General features: G+C 31.8%; 3 protein-coding genes and 1 long non-coding RNA gene across 7 annotated transcripts; 1 reads left to right on the plus strand and 3 right to left on the minus strand.

Annotated features, from left to right (window-relative positions):
• Positions 1 to 1,628: 1,628 nt before the first annotated feature.
• LOC110720735 lies at positions 1,629 to 3,183 on the minus strand. The gene is made up of 3 exons (XR_002511350.1): positions 2,987 to 3,183; positions 2,465 to 2,517; positions 1,629 to 1,796 (listed from the first exon to the last, which is right to left on the minus strand). It is a non-coding gene; the product is annotated as an uncharacterized LOC110720735 (long non-coding RNA).
• Positions 3,184 to 4,971: 1,788 nt separating this feature from the next.
• Positions 4,972 to 9,475, plus strand: LOC110720660 (protein FAR1-RELATED SEQUENCE 5-like). The gene is made up of 6 exons (XM_021899713.1): positions 4,972 to 5,011; positions 5,844 to 6,948; positions 7,550 to 8,555; positions 8,640 to 8,741; positions 9,143 to 9,262; positions 9,362 to 9,475. The coding sequence occupies exons 1-6, from the start codon at positions 4,972 to 4,974 to the stop codon at positions 9,473 to 9,475; spliced, it is 2,487 nt and encodes an 828-aa protein (XP_021755405.1).
• Positions 9,476 to 9,653: 178 nt separating this feature from the next.
• On the minus strand, positions 9,654 to 12,158 carry LOC110720817. 3 transcript variants are annotated; one of them, XM_021899858.1, is made up of 8 exons: positions 11,628 to 12,158; positions 11,345 to 11,371; positions 11,221 to 11,247; positions 10,997 to 11,152; positions 10,742 to 10,901; positions 10,293 to 10,564; positions 9,973 to 10,179; positions 9,654 to 9,879 (listed from the first exon to the last, which is right to left on the minus strand). In XM_021899858.1, the coding sequence occupies exons 1-6, from the start codon at positions 11,828 to 11,830 to the stop codon at positions 10,475 to 10,477; spliced, it is 663 nt and encodes a 220-aa protein (XP_021755550.1). In that variant the 5' UTR covers positions 11,831 to 12,158; the 3' UTR covers positions 9,654 to 9,879; positions 9,973 to 10,179; positions 10,293 to 10,474. The 3 variants fall into 3 exon arrangements, with proteins under 3 accessions (XP_021755550.1, XP_021755551.1, XP_021755552.1); XM_021899859.1 differs by lacking the exon at positions 11,345 to 11,371; XM_021899860.1 differs by lacking the exons at positions 9,654 to 9,879; positions 9,973 to 10,179; positions 10,742 to 10,901 and having other exon boundaries at positions 10,527 to 10,564.
• Positions 12,159 to 12,440: 282 nt separating this feature from the next.
• Positions 12,441 to 16,482, minus strand: LOC110720816. 2 transcript variants are annotated; one of them, XR_002511359.1, is made up of 6 exons: positions 16,261 to 16,482; positions 15,969 to 16,013; positions 15,730 to 15,852; positions 14,455 to 14,608; positions 12,901 to 13,918; positions 12,441 to 12,828 (listed from the first exon to the last, which is right to left on the minus strand). XR_002511359.1 is itself a non-coding variant. In XM_021899856.1 (5 exons), exons 3-5 carry the CDS (start codon positions 15,776 to 15,778, stop codon positions 13,012 to 13,014), a joined length of 1,110 nt encoding a protein of 369 aa, XP_021755548.1. In that variant the 5' UTR covers positions 15,779 to 15,852; positions 15,969 to 16,013; positions 16,261 to 16,482; the 3' UTR covers positions 12,441 to 13,011. The 2 variants fall into 2 exon arrangements, 1 of the variants encoding a protein (XP_021755548.1); XM_021899856.1 differs by having other exon boundaries at positions 12,441 to 13,918.
• Positions 16,483 to 17,594: the final 1,112 nt, after the last annotated feature.

Consider the following 17,594-nt stretch of genomic DNA (forward strand, 5'->3'; position numbering starts at 1 on the left):
GCTCTAATTATGCAAGGTGCGCTTAGAGGCAAAGGTATATGATTGGTGTAATGATTAATTTATTACTCATTCATGATTATGCAAGCAGGATGAGTAAAGGAAGAATTTAAGTCTTCTAAGACGAGGTTAAGGTTTTGGGGTGCCTTATGCACTCAAGGTGTTTATACACCGAGGTAGTAAAGGAATAAATAATAAATGTTGCTTGCCACTAATAAATCAAGAATTGAAATTGAAAAGTTGTTTTACTTGATTGAATTGATATTAGATTGATTGTATTGTTATGCATATGAGTCATCACCAAGTCTAAACCTGTAAATCACGTAAAGTGCAAAATGGATGAGCAATAAAACTCTGGATTGGTGCACTTCTGGAGTAATGACAATTAGGGGTTGGGATACATGGGGTATTAGCAGTGTACTTTTCTCGAGGCCGTCTGGTCTACAAGTCTCTTATTTCAAATATTTTTCAAAACTAGGAGTTAGGTGAGATCTCATACTAACTACGGTCACGGAGTCGCGCCCGTGGTCGTTGGATGTTTATTGATGTTTCCGAAAGGAGGCATGGGGTTTTTCTTTTATTGATGTTCCAAATGGAGCATGGGTTTGACAACCTTGCCTATTGCGTAATCCAATGAATAAAAATAATGATTTACCTATTATTAATTAATGGACGGAGTCTTAGTAATATAAATAGTTGAGTCGTGTGTTGAGTCTATAATTTAATGATGCATGATGATTGATTATTAGTAGCATGTTATGGATTTCTTAATTTATTTTGCAGCTTGTATGTACTCAGCTTTGCTGATTGCGTGCTTTGTGTGTCTTTCTTTGGTCATGGCCTTCGCCTTTCAATGACCCTGTGACGATCCAATTTTTACACTTGTAATATTGGGGAGCAGAATTACCACAGGTTCTTACACATGCAGCATTCATTAGGGTTGTGGGATATTGAGTAGAGAGTTGGTTGTTTGCATTTTATTTCTTTTGCAAGTTTGAATTTATTTTAATTCGATTTTATTCGACACTATTTCTTTTGGGTTTGAATTTATTTGAACACTGAATTTAATCACTTACTACTTTTATTGGGTTTTGAATAAGGGCCTTAATGGTTCCAAGTTGTATGACTTAATTTGGTTTCATTCGTTGGTTTTGAAACTTATTTATAACTGATTTAGTTTTTCCGCTGCTATTTTCTAATAAAGCCTTAACGTTTGAACACGTGGCGGTAGCACGCTAGTAATTCTCTTGAATATTGTTCAGGGTCCTCACAGGTTTAAAGAGAGAATTATTGGGGTGTTACAGTAGGCTTGCTTTGAGTACTGTAATTTCTTCAAAGTAATAGTGCCGGAGGCACGACCCGGCCAGTTAAGGCCAGGGGTGCATCCCCGGCAAAGAGGTTAGACGACCGGTGCACACCAAAATGCGGACCAGTCGTACCACCCCAAGGTCCAACTACAAGCTTTTTAACTGCAACAATTTAAATATACGCTATTGGAGCTAGAATTATCGCGGCTGCTGTAACACCCCCAAATTACTCTCTAATATTTACAATAATAGTCCAACTTTAGGGAGTAACATGGGAGTATTACCGCCACGTGATTACGTAAGGCTTAACAGAGTTTTGCAGCAGAAAATAGTATTTAACTTTCATTAATAATAATAGTAATGATAATAGTTTGATACACTTTCAAAATAGTTACACCACTAATACTATGTATACTAAATTAAACTAGGTGATCACCGCCCATAATTCCCAATGCAGCATATAGTTCACGTTGTCCGATCGCCATCACCTATCTACTTATCAAAATGATAAGTAGGGCCAAGCCAAAACAAAACAAATACGTATTAGCCAAAATGCTAAGTACATACAAATGCTAGACATGTAAAATCAATTTAATTAATTAAACATGCTTTCGAAGAGATTTAACTTATTTATCATAATTTATCCAAACCATTCCTGAATAGAAATTCATGTATAAAACTTGTCAGAAGAACCAATTTCCGAAATAACTAACTTTCCAAAGATAATTCCGAATAGGATGGATCAATCCTTATTCTCGTAAATCATTTTACCACCTAAGTGTGCACACCCCCCAAGCTAGTAACTCCTTTACATAGTGCTATCAAGGGTAAAGACTAGGTCATAAAAAGTCTATAGTCTTCAGCTTACTCCGCGTAGTGGGAGTTAAAAAAAATCCAAAGATCCAAGGAATAAATCCTGATAAATAACTTTCCAACATCCCATACTCGAGATAAATTAAAACAATAAAACTTCCTTCTTGAATATCAATACAAGTTTATAATCAACCATATAAAATATTTTAACATTTGAGATTAAACGATTAAAACATGCCTCACCGAAATATATTTCACATTTATTAAACATGGTTCGAAATCACTTAACATGTAAAACACATTGCATATTAAAGCCACTTTTAAAAGATCTAGCCACGTGTACGTACCTTGATCCTTGCACACAAGTACGGAACTCCTAATTTCGAACCCGAAATTCCTCCTATAACAAACCAATAATTCTAATCAAATACTTTTCAACCCATAGATATAAGGACTTAGACTATCGAATTTGACTAGTTGTGCATGAACAACTTATTATTATAACTCTTTTATAAAATTAACACTTGTATTTATAAAATAATCTTTAATATTTCTTCATCATAATAATAATAATAATAATAATAATAATAATAATAATAATAAGGTAGTAGTAATGCTACGTAAGTAGTAGTAGTAGTACATGTGAGTAGTAGTAGTCATATTAATAACAATGATAATGATAGTAATAATAATAATAATAATAATATAGGAAGTAGTAGTAATACGTAGATGTAGTTGTAGTAGTAGTACTACTAGTGCTTAGTAGTAGTAGTAGTAGTAGCAGTAGAAGTTGAGAGTAATAGTAGTAGTAGTATTACTAGTACGTACTTAGTAGTAGTACTAAAATGAGAAATATATGGCTTACTTACGGTGCAACGCAAGGAAGGAGGTGGCGGCAAGGTGGCGGCCAAATGGTGGTAATAGGGTGGCGGCGAGGAGGTGCTCGTGAGGAGCTCAAGACTACAAAATGAAAGCTTAAAAGGAGGTGAAAATGGAGGAGGAAGGAGAAAGGAGAAGGAAAGTAAGAAGAGAAGTAGGAGGTGTGATGGAATAGCTTATGTTTCATGGCTATATATAGCCCCAACTCAAGCACTATTCCAACTGATTTCATAAATGCTGCCAACCCAATTAATGCGGCCAACCTAATAAATGTTGCTGGCCTTATAAATGCAGCTGACCCAATAAATGTTGTTGACCCAATAAATGCAGCCGGCCTAATAAATGCTATTGATATGAGTAGTAAGGGTTGACCTTGATTACGGAAGGAGGAATAGTTTGGTACTAGGTAGTTTGACTCGGAAGTAAAATACTGAAGGCTGAAATTCCGACAACTTTGAGTTGACTCGCGTAGTAAAATTATATTTTTGTAAAATCATATATGGACTTAAATAAATATTTTTGTATAATAAAAATATTTCGGAAAAATCCAAAATTAATAATTAGTAAATGGCTTAAAAATACGGGGTATTACAGCTGCTGGCACCAGAGTTGCCCTCCAATGGATCCTCGTTAAGGGATTTAGATTATACTCATTCCAATTACCAGACTCAAAGAGCCCGGTATTGTTATTTATTGTCGCTACCTCCTCGTGTCAGGATTGGGTAATTTGCGCGCCTGCTGCCTTCCTTGGATGTGGTAGCCTTTTCTCAGGCTCCCTATCCGGAATCGAACCCTAATTCTCTGTCACCCGTCACCACCATGGTAGGTGTCACGGATAAATTTAAGGACTAACTTTTTTTTTCTAAGTTAGGGACCAAGGAGGTTCCCGTGATGGCGTCTAGACCAAGTCTAGACCAGACTATTACGATAACCAAAGCAAGACTAGCAAATAAAGGCAAACACAAAACTACTTACTATTCGCACATAATTAAATCTAAACTAAACAAAACAATTAAAGGAGACATGATCAAAGAAAGAGAATAAATTACTGAAATTAAATCAAGAATTGTAAAGAGAGAAAGTAAGACTAAGAATTTAATTAAAAGGAGATAGAGAGAGAAAAGTTAGAGAGAGAAAGAGAAAAGAAAACTAAACTAAAACTAATAACAAATTAATAAAACTAAACTAATACTAATGAAAAACAAAACAAATAAATCTAACTAAACTTGCCTAACTAACCTACGTAACTACTCCCTCCTTTTATAAGAAAGGAAAAAGGAGTTTGATTTCTAGTAAACTTCTAATCCCACTCAAAAGCTGCGTGAGAATATTGAGAATTAGGAGCCTACTAAATTCATAAACCCTCTTACAGAAAAGTTGGAGTAAAGCCCAAGTCAGCAACAATGGCACATAGCAGCAGCCTAATCAAACGCACTCCCGCTTTGGGACTGGGCCGCCGACAGCTTCACGCCCAACAACATCTCTTGTATGCTTAGGCTGTAATTATTTGGCCCAATCTCCTTCTTCTTGATATCCAATTATTAGACTTGTAACAAAATAATACCCCGATCAAATCGAGCCCTTAATCACCGAACCAAATACCTTTAACTCACATATTCTTAGGTGTAACCTCCTACACCTAGAGGTAGGTGCACTTGCTCAAAACGCAGTAGAATCAATGTGAAACGCAGCATCTATTTATTGTTCTCTAATGTCTTTCTTCCCGCTCACGTTTTTCAGTTTCCTTTTTAAAAAAAATTTGGTTTCTTCTTTTCCAATTCTCTCTCTTCTCCTATATTTCCTAATCCTCATCAAAGTTTTCCATAAAAAAATTTCATTACTATAGTTTTTTTCTCTGTTTTTTTCTGGAAAAATCATTTTATGTTTTATCTCCTTGTTTAATTGCTTTTTTCTCTGTTTTTTCTGGAAAAATTATCCTCTGTTTTGCGATTGCATCTGTTTCAATTGGATAAATATGGAATTGGTTGTTCTCGACGAAGACATCGTCAATGCAGGTTAGTTCTTGATTTTGCGATTTGTAATTAGGTTTTTTTTGTTAGTTTCAATTGTAATTGTGTTTTGTATGATTTTAGGTTAGCTGCGATTAGTTTCGATTGATTAGTTATTCAATTTCATCTGATTTTTGGTTATGTTCGATCAATTTGATGTATTATGTATAAATTTCGATTTCTTATGAGCTGATTAATCAATTTTGATTGATTAGGTTTTATACGGTTTTCTTAATTATTATGAATTGAATTTTATGTGATTTTCTGCATTTTTTCAATCAATTTTACGTATATATTTTTATGCTTTATATTAATTTTATAGATTATGTCTTGATTTGCTGAAATTGATCGTATAATTTTGATGAATATGATATTTTTGATGAATTAATAATAAAATCAATTGATTTTTGTTCGTATAATTATGTCTTGATTTTGCGCTAATCTTGATTTTTGTGTGATTACTGTGATTAATTGTTGCTTATTGTGTGCTGCAATTGTTTGTTGTTACGATTTTCGTAATTTATAATTTATTCTGAATATTGTCTCTTAACTAATGAACATTACATTTATAATTATGAACCTATGAACATTTTTTATTACACATTAACTTTTATTCTTAAATAATGAGCACTACATTTAAAAACTATGAACTTATAAACATTGTTTATTAAATAATGAACATTGTCTATTAAATGATGATAATTGAGTCTTAAATAATGAACATTACATTTGATATTGAATATTTTATTTGTATTCTTTTAGGTGTCTAATGAATATTCTTTACATTTTTATGAATTTACTTATATACATTATAAACATTCAGTGTTATTTATTTCAGATACTCCAGTTGAAACTATATACACAGAAGCTAAAGAATCTGAATTAATGAGGAAAACAGTAACTAGTGATGATGAAGCATATAATTTGTACAATGATTATGCTTTTAAGATTGGTTTTAGTATAAGGAAGGGAAATGTAAGAACAGTTGGTAAGACTTCTGTTTGGCGAAGTAGGAGGTATGTATGTTCATGTGCTGGTTTGAAGAATGACTCTAAGAGGCATGTAAGGAAGTTTGAGAAGTTAGATTTTTGTACAAATTGTGGCGCTTTTGTGGAGTTTATTACTGATCCAGGTGTATGGACTGTTGTGGATCATCAGATGGAACATAATCATCCTTTTATACCAATTGACAAAAGACATTTGTTAAGGTCTCAAAGAAATGTGAATAAAGAGCAATTGAAGGTCATAAGTGTAATGAAGGAAAGTGGTGTTAGGGTAACTGATTCACTACGTCTTTTGTCCAAAGAAGTTGGTGGTTCGCCGAATCTTGGGTGTACTCGAAAGGATATATACAATGCTTTGACTACTGAAAAGGCCAATAGACTTGATGGCTCGGATTGTAATCAATTGATCAAGTATTTTGCTCAAAGGCAAGCAAAGGAAGTTGATTTCTATTATGAGTTTGAGGTAGATGAAGGAAATTCCCTTACTTGTGTTTTTTGGAGAGATGGAAGAATGAAAAGGGATTATGAACACTTTGGTGATTTGATGGTTTTTGACACTACTTATAGAACAAACAAGTATGGCATGATATGTGCCCCTTTTGTTGGTATGAATCACCATTGTAACAATGTCATGTTTGGGATGAGATTTGTTCTAGTTGAGAAAACAAGCAGTTTCATATGGTTGTTTGAGTCTTTCATGAGATCAATGGGTGGTGGGCGTCATCCGATTACTATAATGACAGACCAAGCACCTTCTATTGCAGCTGGTATAAGAGAAGTTTTCCCAAATTCTAGACATCGTCTGTGTACATGGCATCTTACGGAGAACTCAAAAACAAATATCGGTAAATTCCGAGTTTTGAAGGGGTTCACTGATCTTTTTGATTATCTGCTCAAGTACTGTGTAACTACTGCTGAATTCGAACATTATTGGCCAAGGTATTTCATTATGAACTTTCTTTATGAAAGAATGAATTTATTACATTAAAACATGAACCTATGTTTTAATTTAATTATCTTTAATTTTGTTGTTGCTCATTGTTATTTATATGAACATGTTTATTATTATTTATGATCACATTTAGATATTTTATGCATTTATAAGTTTATTTTATGAATTTGTGTTTTTATGAATTTGTTGTTATAGTATGAACTTGTATACTGGTTATTTTGTGTGTTGTTATTCTGGTACATCATTATGAACTTTCTATATGAAACATTGAATTTATGATTTAAAATCATGAACATATGTTTTAATATAATTATCTTTAATTTTGTTATTGCTCATTGTTATTTATATGAACATGTTTATCATTGTATATGATCATAATTAGATATTTTATGAATTTATAGGTTTATTTTATGAATATGTGTTTTTATGAATTTGTTGGTTTAGTATGAACCTGTATACTGGTTGTTTTGTTTGTTGTTATTCTTATGAACGTCATAAACATTTTTATGAACATATATAAATATATTATGAACATAAATATGTAATATATGAATATAATGTTTATTAAAGTGAACTTTCTTATGCTAGGATGATGAACAAGTACAATTGTAATGATAATGATTGGTTAAATCATTTGTACTCGATCAAAGAAAGATGGTGTCTAGCCTATTCTAAAGAATATTTTTCCGGAGGAATTTTGAGTTCCCAAAGGAGTGAAACCACAAACCGTTCGGTTTCTCATAGATTGAGGAAGACGGATGGGTTGTGTGATTTTTACAAGACTTTTCTTGATGTTGTGGCTGAGTGGAGGAGTAAGGAAAGTAAGCAGGACTTTCGGTTTTTGAGAGGTAATCGTCATTTGGCGGTTGCTAATGTAAGTCTTCTTATTCATGCTAGAGAGGTTTATACAATTTCGGTTTATATTGTCTTTGAAGATCAATTTGCAAAAGCTATTTCTTGTTCTCAAGAGAGAAAGTATGAAAATGATGAGACAATTAGTTACTTGGTATGGAGGCCTAATAAGGATATTATTAGGCATGAGGTTGTTTTAAATAAATTCACTAGGGTAATCAATTGTACATGTAAGTATTGGAGTGAAATGGGTTTATTGTGTTCACATTCCCTTCGTATTTACAACATTCATTGTGTTCAAAAGATACCCGAAGAATACATAGTTAAGAGATGGACCAAAACCGCGATGTGTAGTCATGTGGTTGATGAAGATGTTGTTCAAGAGAATGTGATTTCTTCTTCTATTTGGAGAGATCATATGTTAAGAAAGTTTATTCAACTTGTTACATCTTGCCAAGATCACCTTGAAGCACGAGCTGAAATTGAATATACATTTGAAATGTTAAGGGAGAAGGTTGAGAGTGTTAGGGGGCTAATTGATTTTGATGAGGAAGAAGAGGTTCAAGAGGTTGAAAATGATGCACAACCTATTCAAAATCCGAAAGTAATTAGGAAAAAGGGTGAAAGGAATGATAGGCCAAAGAGCACTATTGAAAAAGCTTGTAATAAGGCCAAGGGGTGGAAGAAAAAAGTAGATAAATACAAGGATGAAGTTAAAGCTACTGCTCAAAAGGTTTTTCAGGTACTTTTATGAATTTTTTGTGTATATAAGTGAATATTTTTGTATGGCATATGAACATATCTATATTTGTGTTTTATATTGCAGGTTTTAGATGATGATGGTGATCCTTTGACTTATTCATACCCAACAACAAAAGATTCAAGTCTTAATGTCCTTCCAAAACAGATGAATGGGCAATCATCAATGGTAATTTTTAAAATACTTTCAATTATATTAGTATTCTATTATTTTTGTTTTTGAAAGAATAGTATTCTATTATTAATGTTTTATAATATTTTTAGGGTGTTCAAGGTGCCAGTAAAAAGAGAAAAGTACCAGCAAATGATGCTCAAACTTCATCAAGGGAAAATATTACAATTCACAGGTAATCATTTATTTGAATTTTATGCTTAATTATATGAATTTTATGCTACAGAACCTGATCATTTATTTTACAGCGTATTGGACAACAATCTTCAAAGAATAACACTAATACCTCAACTAATGCTTCTCAGACTTAATTCTCAAAATTAATTATTTATGTGAACTTAAAGTTTATTAATATGAATTTTATGCAATACCATTTGATCATTTTTTTTAATTTACAGGGTAATGGACGACAACCCTCAAAGAAAAACACTAATACGAGTAAACCTTCTTCATCAAGTCAATTTGGATATCAAGCTAAAAAAGGAAGTTTTCATTATGAGAACAACAAATGGTATCAGGTAAATCTGAACAACCTAGTTACGTTTATGAACATTTGCTTTTTATTTTTGAGCTTATGTGTTTTTGTAATTGTTTTTTATTTTATCTCTTTTTTTTAGTATTTTGATGTTGGGCGCAATGCTACAAATGAAGGGAGTGAAGTTGGTGGATCTTCAAATGTTTCACAATATAATGAAATGTTATTCATGTTTGATAAGACAATCAATGTTTAGATTTTTTAATAATTGACAATTTATTCAATTGCCTAAAAGTTGTAACAAAACAAATTATTACTTATTTTCATTTTATAAATGTTTTTGATTTCCAAGAATTAATTTACTGATTTTTTAATAGAAAGATGATCAATTAGCATTATATAAGTGATCTAACAATATATAATAATGAGAGAAATTTCAAATTTAAATGCAAAATATCATGCAAACTGATGTTTCAAGTCATAAAAGGAATCCACAACTTTTAAAGTAAGTTTTCTTTGCAAAGTTATTAACTATAAAAATTAATTTGATTCTTCCATCCTTCGTCTTGCAACCATCTTTATTCTGTATGCTTCTCTGTTGGTATTGCTTAATAATATCTCAGCACAATACTTCACTCTTAGCTTTCTGATTTGATCAATCTGGAAAAACGTATGAACATAAATATTTAAAATATGAACAAACACTCTATATAAATGAACATAAATTGAATTTTAAAGGAGTTGAAACCTTACATTATCAGCTTTCAGATCACAAACCCATTCTACTGAAGGTTCTGATGTGTATGTTTCCATATGCTTCAACAAATAAACACCACAATTCTTATGGTCCCAATTGCTCCTCCAATTCATTTTTATCAAGTTAGGCTTGAAAGCTTTTATTTCATCCAGTTGTTTTTCATTGTAATTTTCGCTTCTCAAAAACCCTATAAAAGCTTCAAGCTAATTTTGAAAATACACATTCAATAGTTAGTTATAAGGAATTGAACATTAGAAATAAATTAGTGAAATTCACAGAAAGTTCAAATGAAAAAAGATGAGTATTTAATATTTACCATTTTTATGGGAGAGATACCGTATTTGTCTTTTGATTTCATATTCATGGGAAGCTTTCTGTTATCAATCATATCAACAGTGGCATTATACATGTTGAAGCAAACCAAGTAGAAGTGGTTAAATGCTGACACTGGGAAAAAGAATTGTTTGACTTCTTTAATTTTTTTGATACCGCTGTTTTTCATTTCAATTTGAAGTCTGGAAATGAATTTTGAAATTCTTTTTTCATGTCACCCTCTTTCTTAACAATGTGGTCTGTGCACACTATCACCTGCATATAAATAAAAAAACATATATAAATAAGTACCTATATATGAACTTTTAATAAAATATTAATGAACTTCTAGTTCTAATATATAAACTTATAATTAAATATTAAAGAACATGAAATATATATGAACGCTTAATAAAATATTAATGAACTTCTAGTTCTAATATATGAACTTACATAAGGAATTGTGCTAAAGTAAATGCTGTTATTTCGACACTTGTAATTTAAAATTGTAGCCCAAGCATCAATAATGGAATTGTCAATTTCTTCATCTGTGCCTAGTGTCTTCATTTGAGATCTGTTAATACTAGTTTCTCCATCAAAGTACATCACCTCACTTCACACGCAATAAGCAAACAAAACAATCCATTTTTAAAAAATGAATAAAACATATTATTTTATGAACAAGTAAGATAATAATGAGCAACTTACTTGTTAGGACCATCATTGAATGCATAGTCAGAAATTGTTGCATTCATTGCATTCACATCCTTGAATAAATCTTTGTATTTTACCATGAATGGTGATTTGAGACAAGCAGGCAAATTGTGAACTTGTCTTATAGGTCGTTTGCCAATTTCAATTTCACTACATAAAATAACATTATTAGTTTATAAAAGGTCAAAATTATGTAAATGGTTTTTTTTTTTATTCACCTTGCCGTTTTTTCCTTTGACACATTTCTGCAAAACACAGATAATAAGTAAAAGTAATCAATATGTGAATATAAATGAACAATTGTTTAATATAAATGAACATAAGTTTTTTCCATTTTTTTACCCTGGATTTTTCGATTCTCCTTTAGATCTGTCACTAGATGAACATAATATTAAACAAAATGAATATCAAACAATAATAGATGAATATATATAGAAAAGCAATATTTTCATAATATAATTTATAAGTTTCATAGAATATATAATAATTTTCGATGTCCAAAAAATTTACATTACTTTTTCTAGTTTGTTCATCCAAAAAATTAACATTAGTTTTCTCTTTACGTTACATAGACTACCTTAGCTAGTTATTACAAAATATATATCATAGTTAGGAGTCACATTACCCTGCATATTGAAATTCTGGATTCAATGGGTTGTTCAAAATGTCTTCAAATGTAAGGTCTTGAGTTCTGAACATATGATCAAATTCCGATGCTTCAATCACCGGTTGCTCCTGCATCACACATGCACTACTTGACCCTCCCATACCTAGCCCGAGGTTCAAATCAATGTTTTGTCCAATTTGTGTCTCAGTTGGATGAACCATTGGACTAGGAGTTTGTTCTTTGTCGATCCCTAAATTCCAAGCATTTTGTGGATCGAATGACTCTCTTACTTTCTTCTTCCCCTTTGCCTCTTCTTTTTATCTTGCTTTCTTTTCAGCTTGTACTTTCTCCAAATACTCCTTTTCAACCTTATCTAAAGCATTCAAGAAAGAATCTGTTCCAAATAATTTCTTTTGCATATAATCTCCCACTATTTTGTAAAGAAGATTATTTGGGAAAAGCTGTCCAGCATGCTTTATCATTTCACACAATTTTTCACAATTCTCACCCATAGTTCTGACCACACTAATAAACTCTTCCATAAATTCCTCCTACAGAATGAACATACACAACAGACATTATGAATATAATGCCTTCAAATATGAAATCAAAATATAAATAAATAAAATATAATATCATTATGAAATATGGCTCGTGAAATGATCATACTGTCCAAAATTTTTAACTACTTTTTCATTAAAATCCACTTGATTGTTATAGTATAATTTTTACACTGACAGTTTATTTCCAAAAAGTTATGAGAAGACCGTCAGATTATATAAATTTCCATTAGTAGGAAAAAGGAAAATTTCTAGAATAGGAAATTCAATATATCTATCAAGGCCTCCAAACAGATCATGTTGCATTAACAATAAATATTTGTGAAGTATCACTATCACACAGCCTTCTCCCTCTCAAGGCCGGGATCATTAGTGTGATAACAAACTAGATTAAAAATAAGCATTCAAACTAGATTAAAAATAAACATTCAATAATATAGGTAAATTTTCTAATCAACCCTTGGCCATTGTATATTAGTACATTCTTCTTGTGTTGTTTTCCTTTTGATTTCAACTCTAGGCAAAATATTACCCAATCCAACTCCATGGCTCTTCAACTTCATCCTTTCGACCACCATATCCTTTGTCCATACAGATATGATAGGAGGAGTTCTTGGTGGCATGATGCTTTTCTTTTGAATGCGATCAAAGTAAAACAACTGAAAAAAAAATAATGAATATAATAAAAATATGAACATAGTATATATGGAAATGAAAATAATAGCATATACCAGAAGAAAAGGCAAAGGTCCTTTGTAAAACCCTTTCGGATTCAATTTCCAAGAACTGCTTGTATCCATTAAGCTATCAAGGACATACTTGCACCAATTGTATTCCTTGATTTAAAACACATTCTTAATTGAGAACAGAAACTTGTAGTGCAAGTGTATGCTTTGGCTGCTTTTCATGAAGCAATTTACAGCCAACACAATGAAATCGATAATGAAGATTTCATCAACTTCACCATTGTTCACTTTTGCAGGTTCTGTGTTCATTTCCAGTTTCCTTTTGTTCATCTTTGCTTTCATGATTTCCATCTTTTTCTCTTTTTCTTCCTCAGACTCATATTTCTTCAGAACATTGTGTGTTTTAGGGCTACCAGACACAACACCCCAATATTTCCTCCATCTAGTCAAAGGAGTCTCTTCTTGTTCCTCATCCTCTACCTCCTTCACTTCTTTCTCCCCTCTCGGGATTCCATACACAACTTCAACATCTTCTTCACAAACAACAATAGACTTGTTGTACGGAAGATAAAGTGTGCGGCTATTCTCTTCGAAACAATGCATAAGCCAAGCAGAAAATGATTGGTCATTTTGTGGAAGATTTACATCGAGTAAAGCTCCAAATCCCATGTCAATAATTGCTTGATTTTGAGAAGGGCTCAAATTTGATGCAAATGTCATGAATTTGAAATGCCCAACCCTCACTTGCAACTTACCATAATCATCCAAATCTTCAGCATCATCAAGATTTACCACCTCATGTACATCTTCATTTGCATCTCTCTTTCTTTTTTTATGTGCTTTCTCATTTTTTACACCATCAACTTTCTCACTTTGTTTCCCCTTCACCACCTTAACTTTTTCAGTTTTCAGAGTTTCCTTCTCTTTCACACCTCCATCTTTCTCATTGTTTTTTTGTGTCTTTGAGTTTTGCTTGTTCTGTTGATCTTTAGCTGTACTCTTGCTTGAGGAGGCTTCCGAACAGTTGTTTGATGATTTCTTTTTTGTTGCAATATGCTTCACCCTAATAGAATAAATGTAAAGTTTAAAAAATGAATATATAATTTACATAAAGTGAACATATGCATATAGAAAGTGAAAATAAGCTGTTTTGAAAGTTTAGGCTCATGTTTATATGCATTACTTGTAAGGTGAACATATGAACATATGCTATTTCAAATGTGAACATAAAAATTCAAAATATGAACATACCAATCAATGAACATGAACATAACCACTCAAAAAATGAATATAAGTATACAAATAATGAATATATGCATATAACTAATGAATATAAGCATTGCTTCCTTTGGATTATGCATTTTAAAATGTGAACATGCAACATGCTGTGAATATAGTGTTCTCAAACATGAACATGAAACATGATGTGAATAAGTTGCTACCCTTTTTCCCGCTCTTTTATCCTACACCCCACAACTCCTAATCCCACACCACTCCACTAACTAATGAATATACGCATAAAAATAAAGAATATCCCTTTAACATAGCTGAATATGAATATATATATATATTTACAATGTGAACATAAGCATTTCATACCTTTTTTTTTGGTAACTCTGTTGCTTTTGATTGAACCTTTTGTGCTTCTTTAGAAGGTTTTTCTGGTTGTTTTTCCCCTTCTTTTCTTGTATCTTTTGATCGTTCTTGTGGTTGTTTTTCTCTTTCTTTTGGTGGTTCGACTTCATCGTTAACTCTGAGAAAAAATTGTGTAAAACAGTGAGCTTTATGAGGTAACTTCATATCTTTAAATCTATCAAATTCATTTGATGAAGGGTCGACATGCATTTGAATCTTAACCTACCAGTCTTTGTGGAGAGGTTATATATAATTTCTAGTAAAAATATAAAACAAGGAGTGATCACATAACTACTAAAACATGCAACAACAAAGTGATATTGGACATTTGATTGGTGGAAACTGATGTTTTGGTAAGGATTTTGAAGAGTTTGTAGCCAATGAAAGACAAAGATCGAGAAGCACATTCATGGGCAGCTACTGTATCAGAGTTTTTGGTGATAAAAATAGGTTTGCAACCATTAAAATAAACTGATGGAATGCTACACATTAGTCAGCTTATTCATAGATTACCAGCTAAAATCATTAGTTAAGTGGTTCAAACCAATAAACAAATAAAATCACAAAGACTTAATTGCTTCAAATAAAGACTTGATTGCACATTATTGAGTAAAAAGTTGTGTAAATCAATAATAATAAGCAGATCTTTTATTATTATATGAGTAACTTGTTCTTAATCTTTCCGATTCTGACATGTACTATAATGTGCCTTTAGTTCATATATTATGAATGCATAATAAGAAGCCATTACATGGAGTTATAATTCAGTGCATATTTTGTGAATATAGTGTGCCTTTAGTTCATATATTATAAATGTTGTGAATATAGTGTTCTCAAACATGAACATCACTATTCCAAATATATTATTCATTGCATATTTTGCTACCCTTTTTCCCGCTCTTTTATCCTACACCCCACAACTCCCCTAGTCCCCTGTTCCATACTTCATCTCCCTCCTCAAGAAATCAACAAAAAATACCAACATAAATTCAAATTCACTAAAATATACAAACATTGTTTTGAATTTTAATTTTCGTACAAAACTTCAGACATAATTCACTAAAAAATTCACCAAAAAATGTAAACATTTGCACTTAATTTCGGACAAAATTCACTAAAAAATACAAATATTTGCACTGAATTTCGGACAAAATTCACCATAAAATCCACCAAACAACAACAAACATGAAAATTAGGATCAAAACATGAAAATTCACTAAAAAAAAAAAATCAATATACCTGTTGTTTTGATTTTCCTCTTCTTCAACAACTTGTTTCGAAATCTCATTGAGTAATTTCGGATCTATAGTAGGACTCTTTGCCACTTTCTTCTTTTTGGTGCCAAACATTTTATTTAGCGGCCTATTCAAGAAAATTAGGGTTTCTATCAACAATTTATATTAATAATTACAATTTAACACCACAATGAAATTTTAATTTATAGAAATAGCAATCAAAAAATAAATATCTAAACTTACATATCTTCTTGATTTCCAGTAGATTTTGAAGCATTTTTTGTTTTTCTACAAAAACAATTGAATTACATGCGTTAGTTTATGAATTCACCCACAAACAACAATTAATCTAAACAATTTTTTACAAAGAAAAGAGAAAAAAATGTAACAAACTAATCTAAACAATTTTTCATATAATCTAACACAAATTTCATAGTTTCGAAAAATTGAATTTCGAAAAACAGAGTTTCGAATGTTTCAGATGAAAATTCACTAAAAAAATGTAAATTTTGGGCAAAATTCAGTGCAAATATACCTCTTCTTTGGATGATCCTTCTGATTTGTCATTTCATCTCTTATGTCCATTGTGATTTTTCCAGATTTTTAGAGAGAGAATATGAACTAGAGGAGAGAGAAAATAAGAGAGCAGAAGAAAGGTTTGAATAGAAGTGACGTTACTTCAATGTGGGTGGGGTATTGAATTTTCTGTGTTTTAGGGCCAATTGTAATGTAATTACCATGTTTTTAGTTTTAGGGCCTTTTTTAGTTGGGTTGGGAGTAATTGGGCTGCTGTTACACCTATCTAAGGTGCACCTTAGACCAATTGGCTTTAACTCGATTTTGGGCTTAAAATATACAGTTATGAAAATAAGCTCAAACTCTAATATTTTCGTAGTGGCTCAATAAGCTCATGAATTATTATAAATCTGCAAATTCCTACAAAATAATACCAACTCTACAAAAATACTAGAAAACGTATATTAGTAATAAAAATAGCTCTGTAGAGCTCAAATAATCACAAATATGACCGTGAGGCAGGGAATAAATATATATATATATATATAATAGACTTATCATAAGATGAGGGAGTTTGTAGTGTGCTTATTAGTTGCACAATGTGGGGAGGTATTGAGAAGTTATTGTTCTTGATTAAGGTTTATATTTACAAGATGTTAACTTTTCTCTCTCTAACTGAGAGTTTCTCTCACTAAAATTGTGAGGCTCTTTATTTCTTTTGCCCTACTCAAAAGTCTTTCTCCTTTCTATGTTCTTGGTTACTGTGGCATGCAACCACACGCTCGAAGATCTCCTTGAGCAAATCTGAGCAAAAAAACCTTACAGTTTCCCAATCTTCTTTTCGCCCAATCCCTTTTTAGCAGTAATTGCACTCAATATCTGACTTTTCGATTTCAGCCAATCGTAGTAGTGGTGTTTTTACACTCCTTTTATTGCATATCTTTACTTTTTGCATGCACCAATAGGTTTGAAGGAGTAATTGCAATTTTTTCTCCTTGAGCCCATCACCCCTGCATCATTTGGAGAACAACAGAAGTAATTGTTCTGTACTTCTTGCTTGCCACTTGTTCGACATGCAATAGAACCATTACTCTCTGATTTCTTCATATTCCCCCTATAAGAAGAAGTTAATTGCTCTACAACTTGCAAACATCCCTTTCTTCCCTTCTATTATCTTTTTCACCTTCTTCTTGTCTGTACTACTTAATTGAAGTGGTATGGCAATCCAGAATCCAATTGATCCTAATAATGGAAATGAAAATGACCCTCCACCAAACAATAACCGTCCTAGGTCCCATAGAATGGGAGTTCTGGTTACCCCACCAACTCAATTTAATGCTCTAAGTAATATAA

Source organism: Chenopodium quinoa, unplaced genomic scaffold, assembly GCF_001683475.1.
Source record: "Chenopodium quinoa cultivar QQ74 unplaced genomic scaffold, ASM168347v1, whole genome shotgun sequence".
NCBI lineage: Eukaryota > Viridiplantae > Streptophyta > Magnoliopsida > Caryophyllales > Amaranthaceae > Chenopodium > Chenopodium quinoa.